Here is a 17,155-nt window from a genome sequence, read left to right as displayed (position 1 = left end):
GCAGCAGAACTGAAGGCCTGATCACTCATGGTGCTGAGTTTAGTCCTGGTGAGGAGGAGGAGATTAGAGTTTATAGAGTGGAGGGATCGGGTTGAGGTTAGTGTGGTGAGTAGTTCTTTCAGGTAGAGAGGGGCATTACCATAGATGCACTGGTGAGTCAGGAGGGAGATCTAGTATTCAATCCTGTTGGAAACGGGGAGCCAATAAAGTGAATGGAGAATGGTTGTCATATGAAAGACCTCCTGCTGTTACTTTGTGCTGCATCAACATTAGTTTAGTTTTGGTTTATTTACAGATTAAGAATATTGGTCACCATGTGTCTTCTGTGCATTAAGACATGACTTGATCTCAGCTGTTTTTAATAAGATTATATGTTAGTGTGGAGATTTCGGAAAGAAATTATGGAGTAGACAAGAGACAAACTGGTTTTAATAAAGCTGCACAAACAAACTTCAAGAACAAATATCTGGGGTTTCATTGATTTATATTGATGGTGTAAAACTGATTTATTTTTAAGGCAAAACAGGTTTATTATGGCAGATACCTTACAGAAACAAGTACATGAAATAAAGAAGATTCAATCAGCACTTATGTCAGTGATGAAGTTGCAACATTACACTAATTAAGAGAGACTGACTATTTTTAGTCGAGAGGTTGTGATATGTAGCACAACAAGCAAGCAAAGCTCTCTAAATTGAACTGCATTCCTACTCATGCACAGTGGCGGCTGCTGTTTCACTTGATAAGAAAGTGAATAACAGATTTGTTGCTGTTGTGTTAAACATACTACACTTAATCTTTTTTAAATGTTGTGTGGTGTGTGCGCGCGTGTGCGCATGCATTTGTGTCCAGTAGTTGCACTTGGTTGTACTACTATGAGCTTTTTGATTTTTACCTTATGTTGTTTCTGCATTTAACATTTTTCCCACTGCATCATGTCACAGGACAAAATATTTGAGATCAACTTAAATAAATCATAACTTGTTACAGATATTTGAATTAGAGAAAATTAAATGATGGACTGTTCATTAATATTGACAATTGCATCTTCTGGAGTAGAATCAATACAAGCTAAATATCACCAATACATACAGTGGGGCAAACAAGTATTTAGTCAGCCACCAATTGTGCAAGTTCTGTGAGAGGCCTGTAATTTTCATCATAGGTATACCTCAACTATGAGAGACAAAATGAGAAAATCACATGGTCTGATTTTTAAAGAATTTATTTGCAAATTATGGTGGAAAATAAGTATTTGGTCAATAACAAAAGTTCATCTCAATACTTTGTTATATACCCTTTGGCAATGACAGAGGTCAAATGTTTTCTGTAAGTCTTCACAAGGTTTTCACACACACTTGTATTTTGGCCCATTCCTCCATGCAGATCTCCTCTAGAGCAGTGATGTTTTGAGCCAGTCGCTGGGCAACACGGACTTTCAACTCCCTCCAAAGATTTTCTATGGGGTTGAGATCTGGAGGCTGGCTAGGCCACTCCAGGACCTTGAAATGCTTCTTACGAAGCCACTCCTTCGTTGCCTGGGAGGTGTGTTTGGGATCATTGTCATGCTGAAAGACCCAGCCACGTTTCATCTTCAATGCCCTTGCTGATGGAAGGAGGTTTTCACTCAAAATCTCACGATACATGCCCCCATTCATTCTTTCCTTTACATGGATCAGTCGTCCTGGTCCCTTTGCAGAACATCAGCCCCAAAGCATGATGTTTCCACCCCCATGCTTCACAGTAGGTATGGTGTTCTTTGGATGCAACTCAGCATTCTTTCTCCTCCAAACACGATAAGTTCAGTTTTTACCAAAAAGTTCTATTTTGGTTTCATCTGACATTCTCCCAATCCTCTTCTGGATCATCCAAATGCTCTCTAGCAAACTTCAGACGGGCCTGGACATATACTGGCTTAAGCAGGGGGACACGTCTGGCACTGCAGGATTTGAGTCCCTGGCGGTGTAGTGTGTTACTGATGGTAGCCTTTGTTACTTTGGTCCCAGCTCTCTGCAGGTCATTCACTAGGTCCCCCCTTGTGGTTCTGGGATTTTTGCTCACCGTTCTTGTGATCATTTTGACCCCACGGTGTGAGATCTTGCGTGGAGCCCCAGATCCAAGGAGATTATCAGTGGTCTTGTATGTCTTCCATTTGCTAATAATTGCTCCCACAGTTGATTTCTTCACACCAAGCTGCTTACCTATTGCAGATTCAGGCTTCCCAGCCTGGTGCAGTTCTACAATTTAGTTTCTGGTGTCCTCTGACAGCTCTTTGGTCGTGACTGTTTGAGGTTGTGGACAGGTGTCTTTTATACTGATAACGCGTTCAAACAGGTGCCATTAATATAGGTAACGAGTGGAGGACAGAGGAGCCTCTTAAAGAAGAAGTTACAGGTCTGTGAGAGCCAGAACTCTTGCTTGTTTGTAGGTGACCAAATACTTATTTTACAGAGGAATTTACCAATTAATTCATTAAAAATCCTACAATGTGATTTCCTGGATTCTTTCCCCCCATTCTGTCTCTCATAGTTGAAGTGTACCTATGATGAAAATTACAGGCCTTTCTCATCTTTTTAAGTGTGAGAACATGCAGAATTGGTGGCTGACTAAATACTTTTTTGTACTCCACTGTACACACCCCCCCCGACAAAATACAGATGCTTATGACCACAATCATCATGCAGTCAGTCCAAAATGCCCACATCATATAGAATACATCATATAATTACTATTTTTACTAATATCTCTGATCTTCATAAAGGGCCCACACCATAACATTCAGCATGTTATTATTATTTTACTATTATTTCTTCATAAAAGGGCAAAACTGTATTCTTTGTAAGGATGACAATTCATTGTTTGCCTACTAACTACTAAATGCAGGGATATCTCATCTTATCCTCTAAGCAAGTGACAGTGTCTCCTTTCCTGTTGCTCTGATAAAAAACTTTAAAATTACATGTGTGTTCCTAATCATGAGCTCGTAGCAACTAGCAGGACTTTCATTACAGATGATTCTGGATCTTCACTTTTATCCACAATCCTCAGTTCATTAATCACAATTATCAAGTCTGCTCAGGTTGTTTTGCTTTATCTGCAACACCATTAAAATGTAGTATATTTGTCCTACCTGCTAATTCTTTGCAGAGCAGAAGTTCCAGTATCACAAAGATAAACATCTTGGTCTGTGGCTGACCTGACTTCAAAGTGCAGGGCGGAGGACTTGGGGAAGAGCTTCTTTCTCATGACTGTATTTTTCCTGTCAAAACCACAAACTCCACTCAACATGTCAACTTCTCTATTCAAACATCCTCTCTGAACTCTGTTTTACTGTTTGGAATCTGCTGTTAAAGAATGTAGTTAATGAAACCATTTAGGTTTTTGTCTAAAGAAGCTTTGTCTAAGTCATTAAAAAGATGACAAATAGGAGTTTTATTAAAGTGCCTGTAAAAAGTAATTCACCCCCTTGGAAGTTTCCCCCTTTTCTTGCTTTTATAAATTGGTCAATGGTCAATATAATTTACAATATAAAAATATTATTACAAAAAATAACTAATTAATGTCAAAGTGAAAACAGATTTCTAAAAATATTTTATGTAAAATAAGTGATTGCATAAATATTTAGGTTTTGCTATATGCTTCCTGTAGTAGTCTTGCTGGAAAATGAATCTTCTCCCATGCTGCAGTTCTCTTGCAGACTGAATCAGATTGCCCTCCAGGATTTCCAGATATTTTGCTGTATTCATTTTCCCCTCTACCTTTACAAGCCCTCCAGGGCCTGCAGCCATGAACCATCCCCCACAGCATGATGCTGCCACCACCATGCTTCACAGTGGGGATGGTGTCTTTGTGGTGAAGTGCAGTGTTTGGTGTCTGCCAAATATAGAATCTAGTCTGATGGCCAAAAACTCAATTTTGGTCTCATCAGATTTTGCATGTTGCACCAGAGTTCACTGAAGGATTATTTTCATCTTTAGTCCATGGGGACAAAAATAATTTAAAAGGTTATACCTTTAGACTATTTGCTGTATTAGTTTAGTTAGTTTGATTCACTTTAATACACACATGTAGGTCAGTGCAAATACAAAATAATCACTTCCTCTCTCATAGTGCTGCAGTATATTTAACACTCGGCGGCTGTGGCTCAGGAGGTAGAGCGGTCGTCCTTCAATTGGAAGATTGGTGGTTAGGGTTAGGACAGTCCGCATGTCGATGTGTCCTTGGGCAAGACACTTAACCCCTAGTTGCTCCCGTTGCTGCTGTGCCAACGGTGTATGAATGTGTGTGAATGGTTAGACTCCTCTGATGAGCAGGCTGGCACCCTGCATGGTAGCCCCTGCCATCAGTGTATGAATGTGTGTGAAAGGGTGAATGACATGTCATGTGGTCGCACAGACTAGAAAAGCGCTATATAAGTACAGTCCATTTACCATTTACTCTTTCAGCCTGCAAGTGGTGTGAACATTCGTAAATGTTGCAGCATTAACGAATGACCTGATATTTTAACACTTGGAATGCACCAATGGTAAGTGATAGAAAGATTTCTCTAAATGCAGATTACATGAGAAAAGAGTATAGTTAGTTTCCAAACACTCAGGTCAGATGATAGGAAAACTGCAACCTTCTTCTTATTCTGAAGAACAGAATCAAAATATGCTTGTGCTCTGTCCAAAAAGTTTTTAGATATAAAAGAATCTTGAGCTGTTGTAGTTTAGTTTTGGTTTATTGAATTGACAGTAAAAGAACATTAGGCTTTCTGAAACATGTCTTCTAATGCTATTAAAACAGCAATGATTTGAACGTATCTTAGATGAATTGGGACATAGCTGGTTTTCATTTTAGAATAAAGAATAGATCTTGTACAAATATGATTAGCAAGTTTAGGATCAAAGACTTTACGGAGCAGACAGACCAGATAAATTGGTTTCAGTCTACACAAACAAACTTCTTGATCAAATATCTGAGGCTGAATTCATTTCTAACTACTTTAAATCTAATGAAAATATTTAAAATTTCTGATTTGAAACTGATTTATTTTAAGGAGAGTCAGGTTCATTAATGCCAATACCTAGTTGGTATTTTAAGAAATGGTTTTACTCAGAATTCAGTGAGGTGGCATTTTAAAAAGAGGAAGGAAATGAAGATGATGCACATTTAAAGATAAAGACCTGAAGAATTAAAGCTACAGTAATTAAAGCTAAATCAGGCAGAACCAGACAATATTATGTTATAATACACTATATGTAATGCAATGTAATACATGCACGGTTATTAATGTATATCTTCTGAATGATCAATCCCATTTTAATTTATGCACTAAAATTATATATGTTACCAAAGACTTATTTAATATTCAATACATATTGTAGGCTATATCACCTGTGAGCCTATAGATTAAAACATACACTCAAAACTCAAATGCACGACTCAAGATAGAGAGCAAAGGGCAGGGGCAACACACAGAGGTAAAGACACAGACTAAATACTCTAGTGATTAACAAGACACAGTGTAGATAATCAGGGAAGATAATCACAAAGGCGAGAAACACACATGGTTAGGAAGTGAAGTATTTGAAACGAGAGGAGAAGTAAGTAACATCAAAATAAAAAAGGAAATGAAAAAAACAAAAACAGAAAACATACCCCAAACATGACAAAGAGTGTGATGACTTCACTTGTGCTCAAATATTCCTGAAATTACATCTGAAATAGAGAAGTATCTGTTCACAGACTTATCAGAAGACCTGTTCCTTCTGATCGCAGTGCTTAAATTGAGGTGTCACTTTCTGATATGTCACATCAAACGCACCATGGCTCTCACTGCACTTCTCGTTGCTGTTGGTATGATGTACTTGTGGGAAATACAAGGTAAAACATTTTTCTGGTTGTTGTAGTGAGGCACTGCTGGATGTTATTTTTTAATTTGAAATTATTGATATAATATGCTATAAAACCGAGCCATGTGTTTAGTGAATATTTTAACTTTTTTTAGATGTTGAGATGTTGAATATTTTATTTTTTATTTTTATTATTTTGTTAAGGTAACATATAGAGTGTATTATGATTGAAGTATGAAGTATAAGGTTTTTTTTTTTTTAATTTAGTATATTTCCTTTCAATACCTGCACTGTTCATCTTTTCACTGACTTTTATCTTAATTATGTTTTCTATAAATTGTGGTTTACAACACGATTCTAAGCCTTCACCACACTGCCAGGAATATAATTATTTTGTTGAAATGCATACATCCTTATTTATTATCACTTTATTTAGCTGGCCTTAAAATAGTAAAACAAAAAAATGAAGAAGAAAAATTACAATAATACTGGAATTAGCCTAAACATGATAGATTGAATTGACATTTGGTTTAATTTTCAGTTGCCTAATAAAATAGAGTAAAAAATAGTCATCTTATATTCATATGAATCAATATCATATATCAAAACAAACACTGAGACAGTTCCAAGATTCTGTGTGCATTCTTTACTGTAGTTCGAAAAGTACAAAAAGGCTGTGGTTGCATTTACAGCAGTTTGATGTATGAACGTTGTATGCCTTTTAATATGTGTGTGTGTGTGTGTGTGTGTGTGTGTGTGTGTGTGTGTGTGTGTGTGTTTGTGTGTGTGTGTGTGTGTGTGTGTGTGTGTGTGTGTGTGTGTGTGTGTGTGTGTGTGTGTGTGCGTGCGTGCGTGCGTGCGTGCGTGCGTGTGTGTGTTTGTGTGTGTGTGTCAGAGCATTTTCTGGTCACCAAATTAGGAAAAGGATCTTGACAGCCTGTTAAGATGATGCAGACTTTGATGTCTTCCTCTATCTCGGGTTATAATTGTATATCACAAAGACTTGTGTCTTCCACTGTATGTCTTGATTATAATTGATTACATATTCCTAACCATAGTGTCCACATGAATACCTACTCATCATCTGTTTGATGGCTTTTATGGAAGACAAACAGCCACAGACACATAATAATAATAATAATAATAATACTAATACATTTAATTTGTATTGTACTTTACATTTGTGCTACAAGTGTACAAAGTGCTACAGAGCAGAAAATAAAAAGGTTAAAAGGATAACATATAAAAGACACTTAGCAAAATGCTACATTTTTTTAAAAAAAGATATATTTTTAGGTCTCTTTTAAAAACATCTTGTTGAGATTTTGGCCTGAGAAATTGTAGCCAGACATCTCTCTTTTTAGACAGCAGGTGGCAGCATGATGATAACAGTCACAATGTCACAGAGCATGGAAGAGGAAGCATCTGTATTTTGTAAAGGGGGAAATGTGTTGTTCAAATTTAGTTAGTCTTAATACTTTAAATGAACAGTCCATCCTTGATCTTCTCCAATTAAAATACATGAATTAATAATGAAAAATGCAAAACTTTATTGCATGCATAAAACTGCTATGAATTCACCAATATTTGTCATTACATTTACTGTCCATTAATCTAAATGAGACTGTCTGATTATTTGTCTTAAATCATTAAAATGAATTTATAAACATTACTCAGTGTTTGGTGAGAAGAGGCAGTGACAGCAATACTCTCACTTATTAAAAACAGTGGTGACTGAAAAAACATACAAGTGATTTTAATGTGTGTTCTTTTTACAGGGTCCAGTGCTGTGACACCTGTGTTTGTGCAGAATGGGAAGGATTTACATCTGGATGTTAACAAACCTGTTGTTCTCAATGGAAAAGATGAATTTAAATGGACAGTCAATGACACTTACAATGTAGTGAGATTACGTTTTGGTGAAGAACCTATAAAAAATCAGGAAGATAGTTATAAAGGAAGGGTTGAGTTTTCTGTACAAAGTCACTCTTTGCTTTTGAAGGATGTGCAACACAGCGACAGTGGATATTACACTGCACTCATAACTCGAGACAAAAACCAACTTCTAACTAAATACAAGGTCATAATTAAAGGTAGGGTTCTTTAGATTTCAAACATTGATACACAGTAGTACTCTGTTTTATAACCCTTCACACCTACCTTTTGTCCTCTAGATCCAGTGTCTCCAGTTCAGCTGTCAGTGAACTCTGTGTCTAACAGCAGAGAGTCCTGTAACCTCACTGTGACCTGCAGTACAGAGGACTCTCTCATCAGCAGCACTTTTAGATGTGACAACCAAACCTGCCATCAGGAGAGAGGAGAGCAGTCAAAGGTCACAACCTCTGGTTCTTCTCTCCGTGTCTACCTGTTGAATGACTCCATCATCTGTAACCATAGCAACCAGGTCAGCTGGACCAGTAATATGATGGAGATTCGGCCTCTCTGCTCTCTAGCTGTTGGTGAGACTGCAAGAACAGCTGACTCACAATAATACACAATTTACACACACTGCTTGTTATGCAGTGAAAATCACAACATTCGTTACAGAGCCCCAAGAAGGCCACGGAGAGAAAAACAATATAAATTGAGGCCATGTTTACTACATTAAGCACTCTAAACGCTATTGTTGCACAAAACATACAATGTGACCCAGGTTTTGGTTAATTCATGTACACATAATATATTCAGACAGAGCACAACTGACCAACCTTTCTACCTGCAGCATGAAGTGTAGTATATTTTTGTATTGATACTTATTGAGTAAAAATAGGCCCAGCACCAGGATGAAGTGCCTATTTTATTATTATTCATTACACATATTTCTGTTTTATGTTTCAATGTTTGGGTATTTTAGTAATTATTATTGTTAATTTCCTTATGTGTGGCTGTCTTGACTGTGGATGTAGCTGCCGTAACCAAGTAAGAAGAGAAGGGAAAACAAGGATCAATAATGTATCTGTCTAGCTAGATCTGATTTTGATTGATTTCATGTAATAAAATTAATTAATTTAACCATGTGATAGCCTGAGGAAGGCATAACAACATAAGGCTACTGTTTTCAATTTAATGAATACATTCCTTAATTAGCTAAATATTTTTGAAGTTATGAATGAATCTCTGTCAAAATCAGCAGGAGGAGGAGCATGGAAGCAGGCTGTATCTTCTTCACAGGCAATAGCATTGATGTGCAATGTAGTAAAACATGGCCTCCATAAAAAATGTTTTTTTTGCCCATATCACCTCAGCGGCTCTGTAATTTGTAGCTAAACATTTCTCAAAAGTTATGAATCTATTAATTTTTTGGAAAAGTAACTCAAATAAATATGCACACATTTCTGATCAAATGTTGTTCATTGTTCATTTGCAGGTACTCATGGGGTTCCAATAGTACTCATTGTGATCGTGATCGTGATTATAATCGTGATCGGTACCTTACTTTTCCTTGGTCGCCAAAAATGTAAGTCCTATTGTATATTTCAGCATAAGAGTAATAATCTAATTAAAACCTTAATACATATGAATTCCATCATTGTAACAGAGAAAACCCACCACACCCACAAACCTCATGTAGAATTAAACAACGGCATCAGAATGATTAAAGTTTCAGTATATAACATTCAGCCCCACTAGATGTCAGCAAACAACTATTTGCTATATAATGATATAATTTCCAACATGGTGGCAGTGTCATTAAGTATCTCACATAAGAGCTACACTAAAATATGTTTCTGAAAACATTTGATGCAGAAACAGAATCTTGATCCATATTTAATCAGCACTGTTTGACTGTATGAGTTTCATTGTTGGTTTAGAGACCACTTTCATTTCCACCCAACTTTATTGAGTAAACAATTTGCACATTTGTTTTGGTGTTACATCTAGTGCGGCTGAATGTCATATATTGCACCTTTAATGTTCATCTTAAAATAAATATATTTTGCTTTGGAAATACAGACCTGGTAGGTAAAAGAGGTTTTAGTCCAAGGCTCTTTCTGTGTGTACCAAAAATGTGCCATTGAGTACTAACTGGTTCCCAAACCTTTTCTGTCATACATAAGACGACTTGAATATCTATTAACCAGTAATAATAATTGTGAAGCTAGTAACTAAAGAAGCTAAAGAAGTTTAATCTTAATTAAACAACATTACCAGTGTTAAGATTTACTCAAACTGTGACAAAAAAGTGACCTAAAATACACAAGACCCTTCCACTATGATGAACTTCAGAATAATGAACATTATATTTTTTATTTGAGCTCAATGAGCATTTTCCCCCTTTTCTGCCAAAAATCTGCCTTATTTAATCTTGCTAATTTCAATCAGCCTTTATTATTATCATTATTAAGAAAATTAACAATGTTTTTTTATGACAGACCAACAGAAAAGAAAGAACAGTGAACATGTAATACATCAGGTAAGTGCCACAGTGTTTTTTGTTTTGTTTTTTACTCACAGCTTTGCTTGTCAAACTGAGGAACATAATTTCACATTGTATTTAATTTAACAGTTACGACCTGATTTTCAGAAACAGGTGAAATGTGAAAAAACTGTTTATAATACATAAATGTATAACTTTAAGTGGAACAGAAATGCAGCCTTCTTAATGCACTTACCAGCCTATAACCATGCACACCAATCACTTCATCATAATGACTTGGCAGTCTATCTAAATGACCTCCATCTCTGTGCTACAAGACCTGCTTCACCCAGTCTGCTGTACTGCTGCTGCTACTTTCTGCTACTGAACCTGCCACATCTAAGTTTCACAGTTTATGTCTTTCTGTGAACTGAATTACTTCCAGATGACCTGCTGTTTGAGTTCTCATTGAACAGCAAAGTTGGCAAAGTAACAATGGAAAACATTTTTCTAACACAGTGGTTTGATTTATTTCTAGGATATCAATCCCTCCCAAACTCCTAATCAGAATGCCACAGAAGATGCTTCAGGTCTTTCTCCAAACTCCATCGCTATGGTGGGACTTCCAGCTGCACCTGTACAATCCACTGAGATTGAAAACACTGTTTATGCTCAAGTTACCGAAGCTCCAAAGTCCAACCACCAACTGAAAAATACTGATCATGATGAAGATTCAGTCCAATCACAGGACTAAATCCTTGTATGTCATGATGGATTTTAAGTCCCACTCAGCCCCAGAGTGGTCTTTGAACACATTGCTTAGAGAACTTGCTGGACCTTCTTGCAGGACTTTTGTTACTGAAACAGCTGCACAGAAAGCTTACTCAAAGACTAAAAAACGTATTTACACTGTAATTATGTTTGAGTGTTGGGTTCTGCATGTGTCCTGCACCACAGAAGGCAACATAATGGATAAAAGTACAGCTGATCAGTTAAATAATTACCTTACATTATCACAAATACATCAGAGGAAGCAGAGATGCTGGAGGTGCTGTTGTTGTCAGGAGCAGGGGCGGACTGGCAATCTGGGCGTTCTGGAAAAGTCCGGTTGTAGGCCTGCCTGGTTCATCAACCAAAAAGTCAGATACACTGACACTACCAGCCAACAGCAGGGGGCGCTAATTTGATAATTTGTTTGCCAAGTGTAAAAAAAAAAAAACGAATGAAGAAGAGTGAATTATTAGGTAATAATTATAAGCAGAGAACATAAGGAGAAAGGTGGATGGGAAAAGTTTAAATAAATGAAAGCCAAGTCTCTCTAGACTGATGTATCAAAATGTAAAGAAGACCATAATGTTGAATGAAACTGGAAAACGTAAAGCAGCCATTGGTGTCACTCTTGACACATTTAACCAAAAGTTTGGTGAGTTAAAATCTTCTTCTTGTTTCTCTGTTATTTGCATGGTGAGCTATGAGCTGACACTTAGCCCAACAAAGGCTACAAGCTAAGGGTTTGTTTATATATGGCTTCATTATTATAAGGAAGAAATGTATAGTGATTAATTACAGCAGAGTTGTACAGTTAATAAGTTAATTGTTCTATCATTTGACAGCCTTATGAAAGTATAACTAAGTAATATTGTGGATAGGATCAATAATCAATAATAGCTTACAACTTATCTTTCCAATCATTTGTTTATTTTATAATAATGTGAGAAGATATCAGAACAACCCTGTAAGTGACTGTTTGTATGCGGCTGGGTGGTGGGCCTATGAGGGAGAAAGTCCAGGGACGTTTTTTAGTCCCAATCTGTCCCTGGTTAAGAGACAATGACATTCAGTTTCCTGTCATCTTGATAGTTTTGATAAGTGATGTATGTCTCAACCCAACTAGTCAAGGGAGATAGAGCCTGGTTCTGATCGAGGTTTCTTCCTTTTAAAGAGGAGGGTTTTTTATATTGCTGTCTCCAAGTGCTGGAGACATGGGGGTGTGTTCAGTTTTTATAAATTAAAGAGTATGATCTAAGACTGCATTATGTGAAAAGTGCCCTGTTGTGTATTATAATTTAAATTGATTTGAAAGTATTTGATTATCATATTACATAAAAAAAAGAAGAAGCAAACTACACTTTTCAGATTCACTCTGTGCTTGATTGCCATCAGGTGAACTTTTAAATAGTCAGATGCTGATCAGCAGAGAATCAGCAGTTTTCTTTTTGCTCTTTATTTAATTTATATCAGTTGCCAAAAACAAAGAATTTGAATTAAGTTTATTTCCTGAAAATATATTAAAAGCATGCTGTTGTCAAAGTCATGGTTTGAGTCAGGGTCCTTTGTGGAGACCATGTGGTTCTGCTGATTAAAGAGGAAACTCGTCTCAACAGTAGCCTTTTATAAGTAGGAGGGTTCTCAGTATGGTTGATGTATGAAATGACTGAATTATGTAATTTGTTTATTTTTAATGTACAATATTTTATGTTAAAATGTTGAAGAATGAATTGAGCCTTTTGTTGTGGTTGTGATGAACCTGTGACTTTTAATTAATCTTGCTGGTTGCTGCTTTTATGCTCATATTTTTATGTTTCATGTTAGTTTTTATCTTTTATATTGATGCTTTTACCTTGTAACACTTGATTTGTTTCAAATCTAAACTGCATAACTAATAAAATGTATTATTATTATTATTACCATTATTATTATTATTGTTATTGTTATAAGTCCTTTGTTAAAACTCTCAGTTGTCTGTGGTGCCCTCTGCTGGTCAGGAAGGGCATTTCACAGATGAGGGGCAGCAGAACTGAAGGCCTGATCACTCATGGTGCTGAGTTTAGTCCTGAGGAGGAGGAGGAGATTAGAGTTTATAGAGCGGAGGGATCGGGTTGAGGTTAGTGTGGTGAGTAGTTATTTCAGGTAGAGAGGGGCATTACCATAGATGCACTGGTGAGTCTGGAGGGAGATCTAGTATTCAATCCTGGTGGAGACGGGGAGCCAATAAAGTGAATGGAGAACGGTTGTCATATGAAAGACCTGCTGTTGTTACTTTGTGATGCATCAACATTAGTTTAGTTTTGGTTTATTTATTTACAGAACAAGAATATTAGTCATCATGTGTCGTCTGTGCATTAAGACATGACTTGATTTCAGCTGTTTTTAATAAGATTATATGTTAGTGTGCAGATTTAGGAAATAAATTATGGAGCAGACAGAAGAGACAAACTGGTTTTAATAAGGCTGCACAAACAAACTTCAAGAACAAATATTTGAGGATACATTGACTTGTATTGATAGTGTAAAACTGACTATGTAGCACAACAAGCAAGCAAAGCTCTAAACTGAACTGCATCATGCACAGTGGCGTCTGCTGTTCTACTTGATAACAAAGTGAATAACAGAGTTGTCTCTTCATTCTTGCTTCTTGAGCCTCTCCATCAGATGGACACTGATGACAGCAGACACCATGATGATCAGACCAACAGAGAACACGACTGTCTTCACCAGGCACAGAGAGATACTCTGTGAACCTGCAACACAACAAAACAGTTATATTATTACAGTACTGACAATACAGCACACCATAGAACATAATGGACATAATAAATGACCAGAATATTTTGTGTTTGCCATTAAAAGAACATTTACTGCCAGGCAGCTGTACTCACTTTATGAAGTACTTTGTTTCATTACAAATAATGTACTTTACAGACCATGAGACCCAACAGTCCTACCATGCACTTTTTAAAAAAGTCTCACCAGTAGTTAGAGAGCAGCGATGCCAAATGTCCTTTGTGTCTCTGGTCCAGCTGACCTGGTTGCTATGGTTACAGATGATGAAGTCATTGAACAGGTAGACACGGAGAGAAGAACCAGAGGTTGTGACCTCTGACTGTTCTCCTCCCTCCTGATTGCAGGTTTTGGTGTCACATCTAAAAGTACTGCTGATGAGAGAGTCCTCTGTACTGCAGGTCACAGTGAGGCTACAGGACTCTGTGCTGTTAGACACAGAGTTCACTGACAGCTGAACTGGAGACACTGGATCTAGAGGACAAAAGGTAGGTGTGAAGGGTTATAAAACAGAGTACTACTGTGTATCAATGTTTGAAATCTAAAGAAACCTACCTTGAATTATGACCTTGTATTCAGCTACATGTTGGTTTTTGTCCCCAGTTATGACTGCAGTGTAATCTCCACTGTCACTGTGTTGCACATTCTTCAAAAGCAAAGAGTGATTTTGTACAGAAAACTCAACCCTTCCTTTATAACTTGGATTTATACTTGTATCATTATCCAGAAATAATCTCACTACATTCTTAACGTCGTTGACTGCCCACCTAAATACAGTTCGTTCTCCTAGAACAACAGGTTTATTAACATCCAGATGTAAATCCTTCCCTTTCTGCACAAACACAGTTGTCACAGCACTGGACCCTGTAAAAAGAACACACATTAAAATCACTTGTATGCTATTTCAGTCACCTGTGTGTGTGTGTGTGTGTGTGTGTGTGTGTGTGTGTGTGTGTGTGTGTGTGAGTGTGAGTGTGAGTGTGTGTGTGTGTGTGTGTGTGTGTGTGTTGTCACTGCCTTTGCTCCCTAAACACTGAGTAATGTTTATAAATGTATTTGAATGATTCAAAACAGATGTATAATGCATTTTGTAGAACATATTTTACTTGATCTGTTTTAAATGTTGTTGTTGTCCTACTATGAGCCTTTTGATTTGAGCCTTGTTGTCTTTTTCCAACTGCTTCATGTTTATAGGAAATAATATTTGAGGTGAACCCAAATAACTTATTACAGATATTTGAATTTAAGAAAATTAATTGATGAACTATTCATTAAAAATATGAACAATTGCATCTCTACAGTCAGTCCATAATACCCACAACATATAGAATACATCATATTAGTATTATTTTACTATACTTTTCTCAATAAAAGGGCAAAACTTTACTCTTCATAAATGATCATAATTCATTTTTTACCTACCAACTACTAAATACAGGGATATTTCATCTCTTCCTCTAAACAAGCGACAGTGTCTCCTTCATTCCTGTTGCTCTGATAAAAAACTTTTAAAATTACATGTGTGCTCCTAATCATGAGCTCAAAGTCGTAGCAACTAGCAGGACTTTCATTACAGATGATTCTGGATCTTCAGTTTTGTCAATCCTCAATTCATTAATCACAATTATTAAGTCAGCTCAGGTTTTATTACTTTATCTGCAATACCATTAACATGTCGTATGTTTGTCCTACCTGCTAATTCTTTACAGAGCAGAAGTCCCAGCATCACAAAGATAAACATCATGGTCTCTGGCTGCCCTGACTTCAAAGTGCAGAGGGGAGGACTTGGTGAAGAGCTTCTTTCTCATGATTGTATTTTTCCAGTCAAAACCACAAACGTACACAATGTCAACATGTCAACTTCTCTATTCAAACTTCCTCTCTAAGCTGTGTCTTACTGTTTGAGATGTGCTGTTAAAACATATTTAATTAAACCATTTAGGTTTTGTCTAAGTCATTGAAAAGATGATAAACAATAGTTTTATTATATATTTCAATAGATACTGTAATCATCTTTGCAAAGTTTGAATAGATCATAGCACTATATTTGTGGAAAAAGGTTTTGTATGTTGCACCAGAGTTCACTGAATAATTATTTTCATTTGTAGTCCGCTGGGACAAAAATAATTTAAAACTTTATACTTTTAGAGTATTTGCTGTAATAGTTTAGTTAGTTTGATTCACTTTAATACACATATGTAGGTAGCTCACTGCACATAACCACTTCCTTTCTCATATGATGCAGTATATTTAGCATCTCTTTCATTTACAGCCTGCAAGTGATGTGAACATTGATCAATGTCCAAACAGAAACAAAAATGTTGCATCAATGAAAAATGCAATTAAAAAACCAAAGGTCTCCTGTTATGTATGCAGTTTCCTTTAACCTGATATTTTAAACATTTTGAATTGCAATTCCAGTGATGAGTGACAAAAGGATGTGTCTAAAGGCAGTTGACATGGGAAAAGAGTAAAGGTGATAAACAACAGTTTTATTATATATTTCAATAGATACCGTAGGCATCTTTGCAAAGTTTGAATAGATCATAGCACTATATTTGTGGAAAAAGGTTTTGTATGTTGCACCAGAGTTCACTGAATAATTATTTTCATTTGTAGTCCATTGGGACAAAAATAATTTAAATCTTTATACCTTTAGAGTATTTGCTGTAATAGTTTAGTTAGTTTGATTCACTTTAACACACATATGTAGGTAGCTCACTGCACATAACCACTTCCTTTCTCATGTGAGCACACTACTGACCACAAGCACGATATTGAACTATTTATGTTAAATACAAAAGTTAACAAGAGTAGAGAAATAAATTAAGATAAATAAATGACATGTAGTATGTTAACACCAATGTAAATTGCACAAATCCTTCACCACACAAAAATAAGGTGAATAAATGAAATATAGTATGTAAAACTTTTTTTTTTTTTTTTGCATTTTATTCATTTATTTATTGCATTTTCACATAACCCAATAACTTACATGTAGCTATAACGGGTCTGTATTAATTTTATAAATGTATTATTATTTATTTGGAAGCAGCAGTTTGTGTTGTGTGGCCTGGGCTCATAATCATCACAGGTCAGTCTATCCCCCGCCCCGCTTTTCCTCTGAGAGTGAGACTCACACACAACCTGCTCACAGCCTCTGCAGTCGCAAGTTGATCCCCCCCCCCTCCCCTTTGCCTTTTCTTCTGACACACACAACCTATATACATGACTCTCAGCAGCAAGTTGAAGTGATAGTAGGGGCGCCTCATCTCCCACTGCACCAACTTGATGTGGAAATGAGCGGTATTAGTCTAGATTTTTTTTTTTTTTTTTTTTTTTTTGAGAGTGCTCGTGCCCGGTTGCCCACATTGCCCATAGCAAAACGCCACTGCCTCCA

The 17,155-nt window shown here is 36.5% G+C and overlaps 2 protein-coding genes across 2 annotated transcripts; one reads left to right on the top strand and one right to left on the bottom strand.

Moving 5' to 3' along the window:
• The first annotated feature begins 5,810 nt into the window (after window positions 1–5,810).
• LOC128369697 (SLAM family member 5-like) lies at window positions 5,811–8,328 on the top strand. Its single transcript, XM_053330776.1, has 3 exons — window positions 5,811–5,868; window positions 7,616–7,930; window positions 8,012–8,328. Exons 1-3 carry the CDS (start codon window positions 5,811–5,813, stop codon window positions 8,326–8,328), a joined length of 690 nt encoding a protein of 229 aa, XP_053186751.1.
• Window positions 8,329–13,596: 5,268 nt separating this feature from the next.
• Window positions 13,597–15,499, bottom strand: LOC128369696 (CD48 antigen-like). Its single transcript, XM_053330775.1, has 4 exons — window positions 15,448–15,499; window positions 14,311–14,619; window positions 13,945–14,229; window positions 13,597–13,715 (listed from the first exon to the last, which is right to left on the bottom strand). Exons 1-4 carry the CDS (start codon window positions 15,497–15,499, stop codon window positions 13,597–13,599), a joined length of 765 nt encoding a protein of 254 aa, XP_053186750.1.
• Window positions 15,500–17,155: the final 1,656 nt, after the last annotated feature.

Source organism: Scomber japonicus, chromosome 12, assembly GCF_027409825.1.
Source record: "Scomber japonicus isolate fScoJap1 chromosome 12, fScoJap1.pri, whole genome shotgun sequence".
Classification (NCBI taxonomy): domain Eukaryota; kingdom Metazoa; phylum Chordata; class Actinopteri; order Scombriformes; family Scombridae; genus Scomber; species Scomber japonicus.
The sequence above is the reverse complement of the archived record's forward strand: the minus strand, read 5'-3'. Positions and strand labels throughout refer to the sequence as shown.